Source organism: Toxorhynchites rutilus, chromosome 3 (assembly GCF_029784135.1).
Source record: "Toxorhynchites rutilus septentrionalis strain SRP chromosome 3, ASM2978413v1, whole genome shotgun sequence".
Classification (NCBI taxonomy): Eukaryota; Metazoa; Arthropoda; class Insecta; order Diptera; family Culicidae; genus Toxorhynchites; species Toxorhynchites rutilus.
Genome location: NC_073746.1, coordinates 71,591,066 through 71,612,563, shown reverse-complemented (window position 1 = coordinate 71,612,563; position 21,498 = coordinate 71,591,066). Strand labels below are relative to the sequence as shown.

Sequence of the window (21,498 nt, the reverse complement as noted above, 5' to 3'; positions counted from 1 at the left end):
TTTCTTAGGAATAATCTTACGATAGAGATTGAAGCTTACTTGATGCTTTTTGTTTGTTCAGCGAATTATTTGTTACTCTGTCTGGCTTGTTTGTTTTTTCTTGCATGCTGCTGCTGCGGTAGAGCTGTTCTAGTAGTTTGTAGAAATAGTAATAGCTAATGGTTATAAGTGGGAGGGTAATAGATTAGTTGCCGTGGCAATAGCTTTCGCTTTATAATACCACTTTCGTCACACGAGTAAAATTATCCGCGAGCGAGATTATCAGTTAAATTGGGTCTTGTTGCTTGTTGTTACTGGTTGGTGTGTTGGATTGGTGTGTGTGTGTGTGTGTGTGTTAGATGATTGTTCCTTCTCGTTCTTCCTCTTTCGCTTCCGACGCCTTCGCTTTGCGTAGACCAGCTTCCGCTTGCCCTAGCTGGCTTTGGCGGTCTTCCGTCGCAGTCAGTGCTGCGAGGAATCACTGCCCAGCTGGGTGGCGACCAGATTCAGCGGCAGGTTGCACGAGTCGAGGTCGTTCTCCGGGCCACTATCGTCGCCGGTTTCCATGTCAGCACCGCTCGGGTCGAAGTTTTGCGTTACCCGCAGATAGTGCTGGAAGGCCTGTACGGGGGAGAGAAAACATATGTTATAAGTGATGGTCAACATAAAACTTAGCAACTTGGGAATCGCTTCTTTTGCTCGAAAAAGAGCCCAAAAGTTGTGTTAAACTTATCAAAATTGGTATCTTCAGATATTCCTACATCGATCACAGATATGAAGCGTATCTCATGAAGATTTATTATAAGCGACCTAATATACCGGCCAATCTCTAAAAAGAGTATTGACACTCCTCTCTATTCACAACGGAGAATGTGAGATAGCAAAGTTTACCGCTTTGTCCTGGAAGCAAGTTTTCTTTTCAGCTCATATTTGATACCCGAGTCGATAACATATCTGAATACACAACTTCAGATCGCATCTAATGACTTCAGATCCCATCTAATGACAAACTATAGTTACGCCATCTGTCTTGAGGATTACTGTGACTTGAGCCATCTCACGTCATTCGCGGCGCAGAATTGAGGGGATCATCTATTCGAATCGTTGTCGCTAACAATAGTTGTGAGTTGCAGTGAAGTAAGTATATCCTCTTACAGATTAGCACGCCTGAAGCCAATTTTAAATTCTTTGAAGTATTGAACTTTCGATTTCATTAGTTCACTAGCTTACCCGGAAAACTTCGACCCGCCCAAAATTTGTGTTTTGTAATCAATACCTTCAAACATCCACGTTTTCTTACTATGAGCAAGGTCATGGGTCCAATCGCAGAACTGTTCATTGATTGATTTTCTAATCGACCCCGTTGAATTTACCTTTTACTATAAAATTCCTAGTATTTCTAACAAAACTCATCATTAGAATACAGATTATTTTCAAACACAATTCTATTTCAAGATTTTTCAACCACTTGCAAATAACATGTTTCTCCGTTACATGGAATAAATGTTTTATACATGATACAATAAAGACAGCCCTTAATCGTGAAATTCCTTCCTCGAGTTCTGCTCTTATCAACACATCCGGCGATCCTTTTTTTTTGTATAGATAGAAGAAGATAAAGAAGTGCGTTTCATCACATTAAAATCCATTTCCAGTTTCGAACAACGATCAATTTCGCTAGCGCGAACATCAAATGAACTAACAGCCCTTGTCACTATGTAATTGTAGAACATATGGGAATTGATTTTCCGAATTTTCCCTTCTTCCTTCAGAGTTTTTCCGGAAATTTTCAACTGTCATGTTTGGTTGGAATATTTTTGCTTGAAATATGTGTAATATTTTTATGGGACTCTTTATGGGACCATTCCAGAGGAGGGAGGGGTGTCATACCATTAAAGAAACATTTATTGCATCCTAAAACCTCCATATGCCTAATTTGGTTCCATTTGCTTGATTAGTTCTTGAATTATGTAGAAATGTATGCTTCATTTGTATGGCAGTCCCCTCCCCTCAGAGAGAAGGGAGGAGTGTCTATTTACCATGGAAACGTTTCGTGTCCCCTAAAACATTCGCATGACAAATTTGGCTCCATTTACTTGATTAGTTTTCGAATTATGCAGAAATTTGTGTTTCATTTTTATGGCAGCCCCACCTAAGAGAGGGGGAGGTGTATCTAACCACCATAAAAACATTTATTGCACTCTAAAACCTCCACATGCCAAAATTGGTTTCATTTGTTTGATTAATTCTCGAGTAATGCAGAAATGTTTGTTTCATTTGTTTGGTAGTCTCCCCCTTAGAGAGGAGAGTCTAACCACATAGAATCATTTATTGCACCCTAAATCCTCCATATGCCAAATTTCGTTTCATATGCTTGATTAATTCCCGAGTAATATACAAATTTGTGTTTAATTTGCCTTAGAGAGGGGGAGGAGCCTCAAACTATTACGAAAACCTTTCCTGGCCCCAAAAACCCCTACCCATACCTACCCAAACCCATACTAATTTTCATGTTGATCGGTTTAGTAGCTTCCGAGTCCATAAGAATCAGACAGACAGACACACAGACAGACAGACAGAAATCCATTTTTATATATATATATATATATATATATATATATATATATATATATATATATATATATATATATATATATATATATATATATATATATATATATATATATATATATATATATATATATATATATATATATATATATATATATATATATATATATATAGATTAGTAACGGGCTTCATGCGAAAAAAGTTACTGAATTATATTTCGACTAAGTACAGGCTGTTCAGAAAATGTAATATATTTGGTTTTGTGGAGAGAGAAAATCTGCTTTTTCATGTGAGAAGACTTACAGACAGTTTGTACTTTAAAAATAATATTAGTTTTAATAGCAATCGAATGCAACCAGTTTGAATAAATATATTTTATGACTATTTGAACATTGGAAAAATTCTGGTGGATAACCTAATTGTCAAACCGATGTCAATAATTATATTTTTCACATTTAACAGTTCGGTTGAAAAGTTCAAAAGGTTGACGTCTAGATGGCGCCTCTTGCAAAAATCTACTTGACTATCACAAAGCACAATCTTCCAATGGATACGGGTCAAAATTTGACAACAATCGGTCGATTAGTTCGAGAGTTACAGCATTGAGAGTGAAGCAACTTTTTGTTATTGTGAAAAAATGGAAAAATCACAAATCAATGCAAACGATGGCAAAATTGCATGAATTGGGCTTCGAATTGCATCCGCATCCACCGTATTCTCCAGATCTGGCCCCCAGCGACTATTTTCTGTTCGCTGACCTGAAGAGAATGCTCGCTGGCAAGAAATTTAAGACCGATGATGAAGTGATTACCGAAACTGAGCCCTATTTTGAGGAAAACCCGAAAGAGTACTATATAAATGGTATCAAAAAGTTGCAAGATCGCTATACTGCCGTAATTTCGCAAAGTGACGCAAGCGACAGAGGGAAGAAAATTCAGTACGAGACTTTTCGCAAAATTGCATGTATAATCAGCATACTCGTAAATTACGAAAATTGGATCTGTACAAATTGTGTATAATTGATGGAGAAACATTGCCATCGGCTTGATTTTTGAAAAAATGCAGTTTTATTTATTTATTTATTTAGTGTTATTTTTAATCGCTGTTTCCGCAACCGATTGGCGTTCATCCGTCAAAGTACGCGAGAATCTGTTTCCAATTATTTCCTCCAAAATGCCGCCGTTGAGCGGAGCATGAGAAAGCATAAGGGAGAAAAGTTCTACAAATTTTCCGACTGTGTAGCATGCGTCGAGCAGACTAACGTAGTTGAGAACCCGATTGTACCAATTACGGACAGCATCATTTTTTTCCAATCCAAAATGCAATTAAAAACATCCGTGTTAAATAAGATACAGTTTTGTCTCATATTCCGAACACTTAAGCTTTGATGGCCATTAAACAGTGTCTCATTACTCAAAATGGTACTCATTCGCGAAATCAATTTGATCTTTAGATACAATAGAGCCTTCTTCTTCATTTGACTACAATAAAATTGATTTACAAATACATATTCATGATAAAAAACTAATCATATGTTTAATCACTTTTGTCTCAAATTCCGAGTAGAAAAAAAGCATTTTTTTTAAATCATTACTATTAAACTACTGGACCGATTCATACGATCGATATATCAAATTAAAGTCAATTAGCTTGAAACGCTCATTAATTCCGCGTATGGCGAACCTGCCTCACATTAGTTTTTGTTTATTCGCCAAATTTTCGGGGAGAGCAAGTTCATATCGCGGTTTTCACATTTAAAATGAAGTGTTCGCAATTTAAATCACGCGTGAAAACGTTATCCATATTCCGAACACACTTTGCAAATGTCTATTATTAGAAATTATAGGCTGTATCGATACCTGTAAATGATGTCAAAATGAAGCCTATACCACGAAGAATATCTGTGTTTTCATTGTTCAATTATTTATAGCATAAAAGTTTAGTAAATTTACATTTAAAAATGAAGTGTTCGTCATTTGAGACCGTTCGAAATATGAGATAAAACGGTAATGTCGTCCGAGATTATCCGATGTAAAGCAAATATAGTTTACGCGAGGATGCTTTGAGTTTTGTTAAAAAATGCGTTTCGATGGAGAATTCAGAAGAGCGCAGCTGTTCACCAAATCCGACATTTACCATTCAAACAACACTCAGCTTCAATTCATCTGAAAGAGAAATTAAGCAGGTGAGGTGAGTAAACATCGTCAAGAAGCTTTGTCCCTTGATTCCTGAAGTTAAAGGACACTATTTAGAAATCCTTGTAATCAATAATTAAATTGATGAGTTTTAACTATTTAGTTACAATCGTTATGTGCAATATGTGAGAACAACAGTACACTTCAATATCAATATTTTAAGATGAGTTTGATTTTATGAATTTAAATTTTTGACAAGACTTTTAAACGGAGCTTCTAAGTACATGATTTGTAGTTGTAAAACATAATTGTTGTTATAAATGTAGCATTGCATGGGGATCGACTGTTTTTGATTAAAATATTTGGCACGACGAGCTTTTCTGAAAAGTTGTTTTTTACAAGAAAAGATGGCAACTTTGTTGTTGTTACGAGAAATTTGCTGTCCCTGATCGTTCATTCTATGTCATCAGAACAGATAAAAAAAATCACATCGCATCACAATCAAATTACTTCACATCATAGTGGAAACCACATCACAGTGGAAATGGCGCTCACGCCATTCCGTTTTCAAGCTTTTACGGGGTTATTTTTTCACATTTCTGTAAAACTTCGCAGTCGTTTGAAAGGATTTGGTATTCTTTATCGATCTATAACATAAAAAGTAAAATGTCAATTTTGACGTTTGCGTCACTTTGCGGAATCACGGCAGTATAATTGCTGTATCGCCCTCGAAGGCAATTATGTTGAATAATAAAATTGAATTTTGCAAAAAAAAAATAGTTTTACTGTGTTACCTTATAAACTTTTCGGCCGAACTGTTAACCCATTTTAGGCCAAGCGTTCGAAAAATCGAACAGCAAATTGATAATTTTTCATGGCTTTGGAAAGCTTCTATATGGTAAGGGGCTGTCCACAAACCACGTGGACAACTTTAGGGGGGGTAGGGGTTACGAGAATGTCCACGCTTGTCCACGGTGAGGGGGGAGGGGGTTTTGATACTGTCCACGTGGACACGTTAAGTATTTTTTAAAGTAAAACATTAGTAGTCAAAATTGAATGAGATATGTTATGTATATACACGATTTTCTGAACTTCACGCACGTCCTGAGTACTCAGTATTCATCAATAAAAATACTGAGCTGCCTGAGAGTGCTGCTCGGTCAAACATCCATATTTTTTCATCTGACTGAACCTATTTCCTGAAATGTATATTCTGAAAGTAACGCACATGAACTAGGATCCAATTTATTCCAATCGGTAATAGAGGGCCATTAAATCCGCCAGGATGAAGACACCCAATAACAAAAAAAAAGTTGGATTTTTGTAGTACGGTGGAACCTCGATTATCCACGAGCGGATGATCCGCGGTGCGGTTTATCCGTGGAAGTGAGTTCCATAGTAATTCTATGGACTTTCCCGGAATTGATCAGTGAGTGATAGGCTTTTGCTATTTTCTTTTGGTTATGGCTTTTACATTAATTGACCCCTGGTGTGTACGACTTTACAGATGCATAGTTTAATGATGCCTGTATTCATAAAACTTAGTTATCATGCCGAAATATATTTTTTGTGTTCGAATCTCATTTTTAGTAATTTATTACGTTATCCGCGATTTTCGTAATCCGCGGAGGCCTTGCCGCACTATTCCGCAGATAATCGGGGTTCTACTATATTCACGACTTAAGTGCGGGTTGAATTCAGCTTTTGCTCTTGATGACAAAACTGTTTTTTTTTCGAGAACTCCCAAGGATTTCTGAACATTGAAACGAACAACAATTTCTTCCATGAGTGTACGGGCCGTATCTCTGGAGATCTATTTCTTGCAATGATGTTGTTCTTCATTGATGTCTGGTAATTTTTGTAATGCGCTTCTTTTGAGTTGTCTGGAAAGTTCATGCTGCTACTGTTGATTAATTTAAAGACAAGATTAATCTTTCATGCACATGAATTAGTAGATTCGCTACAGATGTCGATGTGATGCAAACATGCAACACTGCGTGGACTACATATTAACCCATATTACGGAACCCGATCGGATTTGACATATCGCAATCCGACGAAATAAACTTTTGCATTCCGCATTTCAAGGTTGCAACATTTGTACAATCCGATAGGATCTGACTCGATCAGATTAAGGGGGATAGAGACCGAATTTCGGACGTTTCTTCGAGCTCCGAAAAAGTAAAACAAAGAATATTTTTACCATCCATTATATCACTATTCGTTTATCTATCTTTCAACAATAAAACGAAAATTTAACGAAAAAAAAATATATCCATAATTAGAAGCTGATCAAGTGAGGGGGTTCAAAAAAAAGTTTTGCCATGGCGTACAAGATTCCAGCACTTCAGGTTCTCGAACAAATCGAATAGATTCTGAATCAGTAAAGATACCACTATCGCATGAACCTCGGACATGTCAAAAACGTGTTTTTTGATAAAATGGCGGTAATTTGAAGAAAAAAAATGCTGTTTAAAACATTTTTTCAAGTTTCTTGATTTTTTTAAAATAGTAAAGTTACAAAATCATGATTTTTTATAGGTTCATGCGATAGAAAGATACATACAGATTGTATTCATATAAACATAGATCGGATAAGTAGAACTTGAGATATCGTGTAAGCCAGTTTGAAAAAAACATGTTTCGAGAAAAACGCGTTTGAAGTTAATTGTTATGGCCGTACTAGATAAGATATCGCATCACTAAAATGGCTATAACTTGGTAAATAATGAGATTTTCGAAAAGGCTCTCCTATGGTATATTCTTAAATGTCTGAATTAGAGAAATATGAAGAAAAGAAATTGATTTTTTCAAAATTCTAGACTAGAATACCCTCTTAAAGAACGCAACATTGTGCTAATTTCAAATCCGACCGGATTCCGGAATAAGGGTTTGTTTTACCGAAAAACACTTGAAGGGACTTATCTCAATCTGCGATTCGTTTCATAAACGCGACAAAAATACATATTTGTGACGAATTGGAAAGGGCAAATCATTTACAAGAATGTTGAGTTAAAAAAATCTTAGCAAGTGAATGGAACCCCGAAGCAGGTTTTCGCTTGAAGAAAGTTATGGCTGGGTCTGGTAGGACTGGAAGAAAATCTGTATCATGAGCATCTACCAAGCAACTAGTTTCGATGAATTCCAACAAGTACTGCTAGCAGCTGAACGTTTGAAAATCAACGATCCAGAACGCTTCTAGGACACTTCTAAAACTCCACCCGCCTTACACACCAGATATTGCATCTTCAGATTCTTAACTGTTAAGATTCTTGTAAGAACTTCAACTTACTGCATAGCATAAGTTCTGAGAGGATGGAATTCTCAAGTTGCATGACGGATGCTGAAATACTCAGTTAAAAACGGTGCATCTATGATCGAAAAAATGTATGTCTACAAAAGTATGCTTTTGGTTTTTTCCTTAGAATCGGCACCAATTTTTCAGGACAATATTTAGCATGATTTAACAATTATGAGTTGTAGGTCAACGGATTCATCGATCACGATGATATTGCAGATGTTTTGTTTTTACTAGGTTCATTATAGCCATCAGGCACTACCGAACCTGTAAAAGCGAAAGTCATTGTTGTTTAGACGAGAAAATTCTGTTTTGAAACAAAGTGCTTGATTTCATTGTCTGATTTTTTGAAAACTCAAACAGCCAGCCAGCTTTAATAAAAATCCTCGAGAATAAGCTCACAATCGATATTTTAAAATGGATATGGAGATAACGTAAATAGAATTCGGAAAAAAATAATGAGCTCCCGGACAATGTTGAAAAAAATCGAAGATTTCAAGACAAATCGTTACCATTGGTAAGGCTATAATTTTTATCAATATACATATGGAATAGAAAATAGAAACAAACCTGAAATGAAATTTAAGCGAAAAAAATTGAATTTCTTGATTTTTTCCTTAAAACCGGAGGAATGTCCACGTGGACAACAGGGGGAGGGGTATAAGAAATGTCCACGCTTGTCCACGGAGGGGGAGGGGGGTGTCTAAAATCATGCTTTTTCTGTCCACGTGGTATGTGGACAGCCCCTAAGGTTTTGGCATCAAGTGATAGCTCAATTTATTAGCTATCACTTACCATCGATTTCATTAAATTTTGTATAGCTTTATCGGACAATAAATTCGGTTCAAAGCAACTATGTGCGGAAAGTATAGGATATGTACATAACCTAACAAAAAAAACTTTATAAAATGTAAATACAGGGTGGGCCATTTAAAGTGGAAGCATCTGGCAACCCCATAACTTTTGACAGAGATGTCAGATTAACAAATGTCATACCGCGTTGGAAGCGTCATTTCAGTACAATTTTAACCATGGAACAACACACACCTAAACAACGCGCCGAAATTGTTCAGCTGTACATTCAAAATAACTTCTCAATTGTGTTAACTAAACGTGCGTGGAAAAATGAAAATAAAGTTAAAACATCGCCTGGAGACAACACTATACGTTGATTATATGCCAAATTTATATCGTCTGGTAGTGTTGGTAATGCCAGTCATCTGTCCAGAAAACGACCAAGACGTTTCGACGAGAATATTAATGCCGTTCGAGCCAGTGTTGCAGAGACTTCATCGACATCAGGTCGCCATCGTTCGCAAGAGTTAGGCATCGCTCGAACCACTCTCCGACGCATAATTTGTTCGTGAAAATGAATTGGACAATTACTGGTTCCAACAGGACGGCGCTACATGCCATACAGCGGCTGCCACGACCAAATTATTGCGCGAAATGTTCCCCGGAAGATTAATATCGAAAAACGGCGATTATGACTGGCCACCGAGATCACCTGATTTGACGCCTCCTGACTTTTTTTTATGGGGATATTTAAAATCCAAGGTATACACTGGTAAATCAAGGACCCTGGCTGCGCTGAAAACCATATCGGCCGAAACATTGGACAAAGTGATGGAAAATGCCGAAAAAAGGGCACATTTTGCGGTCAAGGCCAGAGGCGGTCATTTACGAGATATCATAATCAAAAAGTAGTTAGAACAAATCTCCTTGGACCAAAATAAATGAACTTCAAAAAAAATAATTTTAAATTCCACTTCTTTACTTTGCTATTGCAAAAACAAATCCTTCCACTTTAAATGGCCCACCCTGTATATGTAACTTTTCTACAGTACTACTTTGATAAAAGAACACACATTGTGATGTAGCAAAAACCCATTGGATTGAACCTTCTACAGAATCAAAAATGTAGGTTTTGGCCAATGTTTTTGTTTGGCGCTTTTTTGTCATTTTCCGGGAAACAGAAGAACGGAAAAAAATAATTCTTGAAGATTGGGGTTTCTGTAACGCCAATAATCAAAATTACACCAATGGCTTTTACTATAAAAATATTTTTTACAACTTGGTCGTTAATGGGTTAAACACATTCGAACGAAAAAAGGAATTGAATGTTTCGTATGAACGAACAATTTTCCTGCTTCGAACGAAAACGGGAACACGGACCTCCTGAACGCGTGTCCAACTTCTTTATCTTGTAATAGATTGAGTTTTGGGGGTTGTAGTTCATAATTTTATTACATATATAGCAGAAACATTTGCCAAAGCAAATAGCATGAACATATCTAAAATCTGACGAAAATCAATCAAGCTATGGGATTTTCTCTGGAATTGATTCTAATGGAGGAAACAATGCATGCGCCTATTCCTCATGATGTTTTATCAACCCAAATATGACCAAGCTGTAAAAAATAGGCCAAAGCCTACGTTTTAGATCCTGTAGGATTGTTCAATTCAATTATTTTTTTCCTACATCATCAATCTTTTATTAAAGTAATACTGTAGAAAAGTTTACATATTTTTGAATTGTATAATGTTTTGTTTTTTATACGGTTATGAAATTGAATGAAATTGATAGTAAATGGTAGCTAACAGACTAAACTATCATTTGATTCCAAAACCTTACCATATAGTTTCTTTCCAAACCCATGAAAAATCATAAAAGTTGCTGTTCGATTGTTTCAAATGCTTGGCAAAAAATGGATTAAAAAAAATCTTGGATTTTTAAAGAACTTAAACGCTGATTGAAACGTAGAATATTGGTGATGCTTTTGTTACGCCGAACCGAATAAACCGCATTTGTAGCAATCAAAACAGATGCTCGGTGATTTCTGGAAATTTGAACTGTGAACAATAAACAAATAAATTACCATAATTACCATAATATGCATTTCATTTAAATTCGATGCATATTAGTTCTATGGATATTGACAATGCGATATGCCTTGATCAGAGCCCATTCCAAGTAAAGTACCGTTACTCAATTGATTTCGGACCAATTTTTTATGAAGAGTCTTTTTTATAAAAACTTCCCTCGCGAATGATGTTTCGAACATTTTGTATATGACACCCCACGCCTCTAAACAACATTCCGAAAGAGGAAAGAGGCAGTGTTTGCCGCAAATCCGGTCGTTCAATGAAGTTTACCATTTCCGCACAAAGATTAGCGATGGCAAACATGATTTAAAATAAAAATAGTGGAACATAATCTTTTATTTTGAATTAGCGAAAATTCTGAGAAAGCTAGCAATCAGACTCACAGGTGGCATTGGGAAGTTGGGTGGCGTCGCACGGGCAGCATCCCTCAAGGCAATCAGCAGGTTATGATTTTGTAATGCTTGCAAATCGGCAGCTCCATCCACGACGCCATTGTCGATAGCTTCGGCACCCTCTTGTTTGATGGATTCTACAATGAAAAACGAAACATAGCTTAGCAATGTTCTCAATCACGACCAAGGAAGCCAGAACTTACTCCTCCTAGTGGACTTATCTCCCTTTGGTCGGCGTCTTCGCGTGTGAATCGTATCCCGTCGCATCGTATGCGGCCGGTTGACACCATGCAACTTGAAGTACAGACCACATGCGTTGCACACCATCTCCCCACGAATGTTCCTCCGCCAGATGGTGGTCGTGGTAGTTCCACAGTTGGTACAGGACATGTCCTTCTGTTGCGAATTTTGCTGCTGATTTTGGCCCTGCTGCTGCTGCTGACCTTGCTGGTGCTGCTGCTGCTGCTGCTGCTGTGCCTGGGATTGTTGGGCCAACTGCTGGGCGGCTAGTTGGGCAGCAGCATTCTTACTCAGCTGCGCCAGTTGTGGGCTCACAGCTCCACTGTTTTGTTCAATCACGCTCGGTAGGAGACCCGCTGCCGACTGGGGTGAGGCATCAATTTTCGTCCGGAACAGAATGTTTGTCGAGTTGGCACGGCTTAGTTGTTGACTGGCCCCATCCAAATGGATCGGACTGCTGCTGTTGTTGCTGGTAACTACGGTTGTGTTGGCCTTGTTCGAGGTCGTCAGCTTGAGTGCCTCCATTGTCGTGTTGGGAGAGTTTCCTTCCACTGGCGTTGTTCGGCTGGGACAAGACTGCTTCCGGCGACCCTGTCCACTGCTGCGGTTGGTATCATTCTGGAAGATTAACTTTATCGTTAAAAAAAATCAATGTTAATCCTATGTTTGATAATACCTTAGTCAATGACACTCCCGGGGTAATCTGAATGGACGGCGAAAACTGAAGACCAAGTGTTCGTGCATTAATCATCTTTCGAAGCAGCTGAGTCGCCTCGTTGCCTGCACCGTTTATCAAATCTGTAACGAAATCGAAAAACAGAATATAACAACCGAAGCAAAAGTTGTGATTCGTTTCCAACACTCACTCGTATTCTGGGCCAATGCCTGCCACAACTGCGTCGTAGCCGGATCCGCACCATCGGCCAGAACGCCAAACTGCTGACCAAGATGAATCTGTGCCTGCTGCAGATGCTGCTGTTCCTCGATCGAGTTTAAGCTGTCGGGCGTTTCCCGTCCCATGTGGTCTAGCTGACTGCTCTGGTGGTGGTGTTGGTGATGATGGTGGTGGTGGTGATTGTGGCTGTGATTATTGTTATTGTTGTTGTTCGAACGTTTGATGTCATCCGTGGTGCACTCCGAACCGGCATCCTGGGAGGAAATGTCCATCTGGAGCCTTCCCGAGTCACTGCTGTCGGCACTGTCACTGTGCAGGCTGTGCTGATCGTCGGCAATGTCGTCCATATTTTCCCGCTTGATGACATTCTTTTTCACCAGCGTGGTGGCCGGCAGGGTTGGCGAGAGGATGTTCGGCTCCACCTTGACACGCTTCATGGTGAGATCCATTTCTTCGCTACTCGGGGAACGCTTCAAGTTGTTTAGGAGAAACTCGTGAGGCTGTGGAGGGATACAGGAACCGAATTAGTATCATAGTTAATCGAAAAGCTAACGCTTTCTTAGATCTGAATCTCTTATCGCTAACCTTTACAGAAGCAAACATTTTGTGCCAATAAAACAAATCAAATCAGAGCGTTTTGAAGACAGACTGTAACGTTGATCGATTACGGAGCAAGAATGAAGGCTTAATAAAAACGTGATAAGGGCTGAAGAATGGAAAAAATGCAGGCAGATTGATCAATACTACCTGTACCATCTATAAATTGTAAGGCACATAATTTTTCGTAGAAGGAACAGCCAAATCGATGGGAAAAGAAATGTACTGATTTAAGATGTACAATGCGTGTTAAGTGCCATTCCAACTCAACAGAAGGTTAACAAAATGGAACATAACGACGAATATTCTCCCACGTTGAAACTGCGATTCTACGAGTGCTTAATTTTGGAGCTACAGCGCCGAAAATGTTCGCAAATTAAGGGGCTATAGACGTATCATTACCTTATTATGCGACGGAAGTGAAGTGGGAAAACGAAGTCGTTCGTTTTATTCTGGAATTTATTTTGTACCCGAGTCAATAATGGAGGAAGACACAAGTTCAAATCTCATATTTTGACAACTATAGTCACGCTTCTTGAATACTGTGATTCGAGTCATCATTTTCTCCCTGTCGGTGATAATTTTATTTGAAAAGGGCAACCAGTTTTGAATGAGATTTAGGATCAGCTGTCTTTGCTTTTCGCCCAATTTCGTCAGATATTCTACAAATCGTTTCTGACACACCGTGGAGTTAGGATAATTCTACAGTTCATTCATTGTTAGCAGCGATTTTCTGCCAACACTGGTCATGCCTTATATTATTTATCAGGACCTTGAATGTATAGCACTAAAAATATCCAATCAATGGATTATCCTGCAAAAATATTGCCGTCGATCACTACTGGAAATGCACGTTACTCACAAAACACAAACTAGTTTATTTTTGGGGCAAAGTAATCGTGAATAAATAAAACAAAAAAAAATCGAACGAAGAAAAATCGGATAAACAAAAAATTTGCGAAGAAAAGGAACAAACGAACAAAAATTTTAATAAATATTCAAAAAAGGATAAAATATAAAAAAATCGGAAAATTTTAAAAAACCAAAAAACAAGTAAATGCGAATAAGCGAATCCCGAAAAATAAATCTAAGAAAACAAAAAAAAAAATCTGAAAAACGAAAAAAAACCATCAGAAAAATCCGGACGAACAAAAAAAATTTTGGCAAAAAAAGTATAAAAAACGAAAATAAAATCCGAAAAACGAAATAAAAAATCAGGAAAAATCGGAGAAATCATAACAAGACGCAAACATCCTGACAAACAAACAAAGTCTAAGTTTTCGGCAAACATAAAAAAAACGAATAAATTAACAAAAATGGAACAAATCAAAAAAATCTAGAGAAAAAAAACAAAGTAAAATCCTCGAAATAAAAAAATCTGAAAAACGAGAAAATATCCGAGAAAAAAAAAACAAATGGAACAAAATTCTGGATAGTAAAAAAAATCGGGAAAAACGGAAAATAAATCCAGACAAAAAAGGAAAAAATCCGGAAAAAATGCACGGAAAAACAAAACAAAACAAAACGAAAACTCCAAAAATTAAATAAATATCCTTTTTTTTTATTCGTGAGAATAAAAAAATAATCCAACGAAAAAAAAAACGCTGCAAGACAAAAGAATAAATCAGACAATCAAAAAGAATCAAAAATAAATATCCGCACAAACAAAAAAAAATCGGAAAGAAAAAAATCTTCGAAAAATAAAAATAATCAAACAAGCAAAAATCGGAAAAATTAAATAAAAACCAAGATTTTTTGAAACGAAAAAAACATCGGAAAAAACGAGAAAAAATCTGCACAAACGGAAAAAAGTCGAACAATCGTGTTTTTTTTCGAATAAAAAAAAGGACAAACGTAGACCAGAAAAACAAAATAAAATCCTAGAAACAAAATAAAAATCTGAAAAAACCAAAACAAATTCGGAGAAAAACCTAGCAAAAGACAAAAACCAGGATAAATGAGAAAAAAAACTCCGGTTAAGCGGGAAAAAAATGCGGACAAACAAAGAAATGAGATAAATGAAAAAACTCTAGAAATTAAAGGAATATCCGATTTTTCGAAAAAAAATAAATTCAAAACAATATAAAAAAAAATCTAGACAAATCAGACAACCGAAGAAATTCGAACTAATAAATAAATATCCGTGCAAAGGAAAAAAAATCGAACAAATGAAAGAAAAAAAACGGACAAACAAAAAAAAAACCTCTGGCAAACAAGAAACTCTGACAAACAAAAAAATAGGAAAAAATGAACAAGAATCAAACAAATGGAAGAAAAAAATCCATAAGAACATTATAAAATCCGAGAAACGAAATTGAAATCTGGTAAAAAGAGTAAAACCTGGCAAAACCTAACACGAAACCAAAATCCGGATAAACGAAAAAATTCTAGTCAAACGTCGAAATTCAGACTAGCAAATAAATGTCCGGACAAACAAATATCCCAACAGAAAAAAACATTTCGACAAATAAAAATGTAAATAAAGAAACTCGAACAAAAAAAAAAGTTTTTTTGGATCCGGTAAACAGAAAAAAATGGAATAAATGAAAAAAACTTGAAAAACGAAAAAGAAACTGAAACAACGGAGATTGAATGAAAATAATTTCGAAAAAGCACAAAAAGAAAAAGTTTAATAAAAACGAACAATCTGGACAAGCGAACAAATAGTACAAGGAAAAATACATCAGGACAGACGAGAGAAAAAATATCCGGACTCTCAAAAATTCCCGGACGAACAAAATATCGGACAATATCGGCGTAAAACTAGAAAAAAATCTATGAAAACTATAAATAATGAATATGGGAGAATAAGAAATCATTGAGAAAGCGAAAAAAATCAGGATAACGAAAAAAACCCGCACAAATGGATAAAAGAAAAACACGAGAAAAAAATCTTCAACAAAACAAAATCGTAAAAAAAAACAAATATCCGGAAAATTATAAAAATAAACGGGAGAAAGAAGGAACGGACAAATGAAAAAAAAAGATCAATATTTATTCTAAAAACTAAAAAAAACTAAAACTAAATAACGAAACTAAAACTAAAACTAACACTAAACTAAAACGAAAAACTAAATAAAAAATAAGGAAAAAGAAAGAAAATCCGGTCAAACAAAAAAAAAATTAGCAAATGAAAGAAGGGGCAAATTCCGAATATAGGAAAAAAAATGGAAGAGCGAAAATAATTCGAACAAATGAAAATAAAAATTAAGTGAATGAAAAATAAATTCAGACAAACAAACAAACAAAAATGTTCAATCGGAAAATACATCAGACGAGAGAAATGCGAACAACAAAAAAAATGGCACTTAAAAAAATCCTGGACAAACAAAAAAAAAATCGGCGGAAAAATCGGGAATTACAAAATTATTTTTTACATTCATTCATTCAACATTCAAACAAACAAAAAAACGAGAAAACGGAAAACAATCGGAAAATGCAAAAAAGGTCGACAAACAAAAAACTAAAAAAAGCATTCTCAAAAACGAGAGGAAAAAAATCAGACAGATTAAAGGGATTTTGTACAAACAAAAAAATTGGCAAACAAAAAATAAAGCAAAAATGAAAAGGAAACGAAAAAATAATACCAAACAAAAAATGAAGCGCAAAACCTCGAGTAAACTTAAAAACAAACGGATAAATGTAAATAAACCCGACAAATGAAGAATTAACACTTTGGCGTCCGGCGACACCACAGTGGTTACGCACGCAAACTAGCGCCTGACTGCCGGCGACACCACAGTGGTTACGTGCGCATAGTATCTCAGTGGCCGGTGATAGCACTTTAGTATCATTTGCATTCTGTTGGGGTTTTGTTTAAGTAACAATAACTTACACACACTATCAAGTTTGATGTTTTCATAAGTAGGGGAGGTGGGGAAAAACGGACATATAAAGAAGAACTTTTATTATATCTTTCGAAACTCATGTTTTACCATACTTAAATGCAGTTTCTTGCATTTCAATATACTGTTTTTCAAGATAATCGGCCGATCGTTTTTCAATGTTTTTACTCAAATCAAAACAGACCGAAAAGTAGAACATTTTTTCGATGATTATCCGCATGGACATATAGTGGGGGGAATATGGACAGGTTTGTAATATTTACGTATGTATATCTTCGAAATTTTATGAAAGTAGGGGAACAGGGTTGAGAAGTTATGAAAACTAACGAGAAGATTAATAAAACTTCCCGATAATGTCAAGAACGGGCGGCGACAAGCCATGTAATCCGAGTTAGCGCTGCCGGCGCCAAGCGCATATTTTTTTACGAACCGTGCGGACGTCAAAGTGTTAATATAGGACAAGCGAAAAATTTGTAGAAACGGAAAATAAATTCGGATACAAGAGAAAAAAATGCGGACGACAAAAATCCGGACTCTACAACAAATCCCCGGACAAAGAAAAATAAACGACAAACAGAAAATCGGGAAAATCAAAGAAATATCTGGAAAAATTTTAGAAAATGTTTTGGACAAGTGATAAAACCGGAAAAATGAAAAAAACTTCGAACAAACAGAAAAAAATCTTAACAAGCAGGAAAAAGGGACAAAAATCCGAATAAAGGAATAAATCAGAAGAAAAGAAAAACCCCGTGCAAATGAAAAATAAATCCAGGCAAACCGAACAAAAGAAAAAAGAATCCGGAGAGACAGAAAAAGAACAAACGATAGAAAATTCTTCAGAGAAAAAAAACAAAAAAAGATTTAAAAAATTGTCAAAGTTAACGAATATTCGGAAAAATTAAAAAGGAAAATCCCGAAAAATATTAACAAACGACAAAGGAGGGACGAAAATACGGATAAAAGAAAACAAATAATGGGCCATGTTTGGAGAAAAGTTCGAGTAATGGTTTATGGTATAAAGTGAGGCTAAACAATGCACTTACAATAAGAATAAAACCCAGCAATGTATATTCGATGCATTGAAAAATACAAACTTAAACGCATAATTTTGCTTCAATGAAATTTCGATCTTTATATGGAGCTTGTGTTCGAGATATAGCCAACAATGTTCCACAGTAGGAAGTTGCCACTGAAAGTTGGAGAAAGTCAACTTCTCGCAATATGTCTTTAAGGCCGGAGAGTGCCTGGCGCCAATCTCCAAAGAAAAAAAATCATTCTCAACAAGTTTCAGTGCGGGGGCATACAGTATTGTTGATTGTTCTAAAGTGGCGTTAGTGAAATACGTTGTGTTCCATCGTCACCTCTATTTCTCGCATTGCTCTCCATAAAGTGTATCTACTTCACTGTAACATCCTGTAACTCTTAAAAAATTATTTTCGGTCGCTGTGACACGGCAAAAAATTTACTTCGAAACGCTTATGGATATGTCTATCACTTGTGTCGATCAAAGGTCTACGAATTGTTTGAACTAGCTTTTGCTGATTTCGAAGAATAACTGATTCGTTCGAAAAATGAGTTCTTATCATCGAAGTGACATCGCCTATGCCTTTCTATGTATTCGAATGATGCCAACATCTCAGCTGTTTTGGTACTCGAGAAGTTGGCATCAAAAATATGACCGCTTATCAGAGGGCTGGGTCGTATCCTTTCAGATTCCATCAATTGCTTCTGCCATTCACTTCGAATGATCATGAGTCTCAGTTTACAAGAAACTCCGTAATTCTAAGAATGTTATTTACAATCATTAAAAGGTTCCCTTCCTGGGTAAAAGCCTTACCTTTATCACAGAAGATTTAATACTTTGTAGTTGCGGCTGATTGTTATTGTGGTTGACAGCGGCTTGATACTGATGGGACTGCTGCAATTGCTGTCTCTGATGTTGCTGCTGATGTTGTTGCTGTTGCTGCTGCTGATGCTGCTGTTCGGCAAGTAAGCTGGGCGACTGAGGATTCGAACTGGGTGGCGAGATAATAACTTTTTTGCTAATGTCCATTAATACCGCTGCGGTCTCGAGATGTTCCTGCTGGAGCTGGGTCAAATTCTTAACCTGGATCAGGGGATGTTTTGGTTGGTGCTGCTGCTGCTGTTGCTGCTGTTGCAGCTGAGTCGGATGCAGGTGTATCGTTTGGTGGATTATTGACGGGTGTTGCTGTTGCTGCTGCTGCTGATTGGAGGAAGTAATTTTCATACTCTCAATCGGGATCACAGATACTGAGTTTGCTTCCAGGTTTTGCAGATGCGTTTTACTAAGTACTGAGGTAACTGATTTTGTATGATTGTTATTGTTTCGTAACGCTTGTAACGCTGCTATTGCATCTTGCTCGGCGGATGCTTTTGCGGCTAAAGAGGCGGGTGAGGAGGCGATCAGGTGCTCCAGCTTCTCGGACGACTGCGAGAGGATTTCCTGGAAGGTAGAAGAAAAAAGGATTTGTTAGAAACGTTCATTTATTCAAAGCAACGCACGGATTATTCCACCTTATCTCTTAACATTTCACCCAAATTTGATGTGGCACCAAACATGTGTCTGTGTATTTCCCAGCGAAGATAATCCTTCAATCTTCTTATATCGTTTGCATTATACCCAATGACTAGGCTCGTTTGATTTCGTATCACTAGGCTACCTTCAATTTCAAAATGCACAAAAACGCTTCTCCCTCCATCAATCTCGGTGAGTGAGTATTTATCTCGTTTTTTTTCTTTTTCTCAGTCAACCACATTTCCAGGAATGGTATTTATCATTCAACGTTTTCCTTCCCTTCGTGTCATCCTTCTCCATCCTCCACACAGATGTACACATCGCATCATTGAGCACAAAGTTTCTTCTGCAGAAGAGTTTTGTCTGAAAGAAACGAACAGGGTATCTCACAGAGAGGAGTGAAAAAAAAAAGAACACACTCTTCTTTCATCCTGCGTTCTTCGAGAAACCGAACACAGAAACAAGAGTAAACAAATAATCGACTGCTATTCGTCTCTTTGGATCCGCAAATGCGCACACACATGCACACACTAGCGGAAGAACCAGCTGACAAATCAACGACAGGATACGACAATCCGTTTGTCATCGGCTACAGCCGGAGACAGGGTAGCTAATGCCGCACCGGTCTGTCTGTTCTCTAGCTTATCGGCGACAGAAGAAAAAAAAACTCACAAAGTTAATTTAAATACGCGATTTTTTGTTCTTCCACTAGATCTGTCGTCGAATTCAATTCGAAAAGTTTCTCGAAACGCTTGATACAATACACTTACACAATCCACACCAAGCTGTCTCTATCTGTGTACAGAGCAACCCACCAACCAACCCGCTGTTCTTTTCCATGGTTTCCGGATAAACGATAAAAAATCACCTAACCCCGTGGATAATTCATCACCATCGTGAAAAAAGGAACGAAGCGGACGGATGAACATCAACAAGAAATGGAGAGTCTTTTCGTATCAGTACCGAACGCAGTGGTAAAAACCAAACGTATTTTCGGATGGCGGAAGAGGGTAGAATAAAAATATCAAATCTCCGTCTTTTATGAGATTTGTACTCTTCCCCTGGGTGTTGTTGCGTTGCTGTAGCTTGGGTCTTGTATTTCACCTTTGTGTTCTCTCCTTGTGCCCGACGATCTCCGACGATTCGCCCGGCGGTACACCGTTTGGTACCCCCAACGCCAACACACACCATTAGCAACCTTGAATGATAATGATGATAATACGCGAGAGAGCCCACCAAAAGCGAGTTCTGGCCATCCATCCCCTTACCCTCTCTGGTGGCCTCGGGAAATAGCGCGGGTAGGAAATGAGAACAGATTATGACGAATTGTTAATGGGCGACGGAATGTGTTTTTTTCGTGTTTGTGTGTAGGGACCGAGTAAATGATAAAAATATTATGACGAATTGTGGCGATCAAAAATATCCTCCTGATGGATTTATGGAATGCGGTTTCATTCCGAACCATTGGCGGCATCGCGTGATGGCCTTTGGTGTGAACACGACCGCCGCCGCCAACGTGTAAATGTCGATAGGGGAAGAATATGAATTCCTGGGATTGGTTTACGAAGTTGGTTTTATTTCCAGCGGAGATTGTATGATAAAAAAAATAGTGAGTTGATTGTTTCCGGGGAACTATGAGCGAAGCGGTACTCGTTGGTCATAAAAAGAACATTTGGGAAGAATGTGTAAAATTTCAATATTCAACGAAATTAATTCTTTATAGTTTCATTTTTGCCTCATGATTTTCGACTCACTATGTAAAGTCATTTCATTTTTTTTCCTCCGACTTGCACTGTGATCACGCGTATTCTCTAGAGCTTGCCACTCAGAATGCATTCAAGGCGTGTTATTTGGCATAGAAATCTCAACTAAGTACTAATAAAAATGACGCAAGTAATACTACGTTGAGACGGCGAAGTTCCTCTAGGAACGTTAGTGCCATTGAAGAAGAAGAAGAAGAAGATGTAAAGTCATTTCAGTGCTTACATTTACAAAAAATGAGCCGTGAATTGAACATTCCAAAATCCCACCCAAGAGAATTGTCAAATTTCACATCGTCATAGTGAATGAATTGAATGAATGCGAGATGTGTTATCATATTTTTTATGGTAACTAACGTACTTT

At 37.2% G+C, this 21,498-nt stretch overlaps 1 protein-coding gene across 5 annotated transcripts in view; it reads right to left on the bottom strand.

Annotated features, from left to right (window-relative positions):
* Positions 1-21,498, bottom strand: part of LOC129779122 (putative uncharacterized protein DDB_G0271606) — a 634,240-nt gene continuing 612,742 nt past the window's right edge. For all 5 annotated transcript variants that reach the window (XM_055786396.1, XM_055786397.1, XM_055786394.1 and 2 more), the window contains 6 exons: positions 18,676-19,302; positions 12,368-12,896; positions 12,178-12,299; positions 11,465-12,119; positions 11,253-11,398; positions 1-600 (listed from right to left, as the gene is read on the bottom strand). In XM_055786396.1, coding sequence (XP_055642371.1) covers positions 442-600; positions 11,253-11,398; positions 11,465-12,119; positions 12,178-12,299; positions 12,368-12,896; positions 18,676-19,302 — 2,238 coding nt within the window. In that variant the 3' untranslated portion in view covers positions 1-441. The remainder of the gene's footprint in view (positions 601-11,252; positions 11,399-11,464; positions 12,120-12,177; positions 12,300-12,367; positions 12,897-18,675; positions 19,303-21,498) is intronic.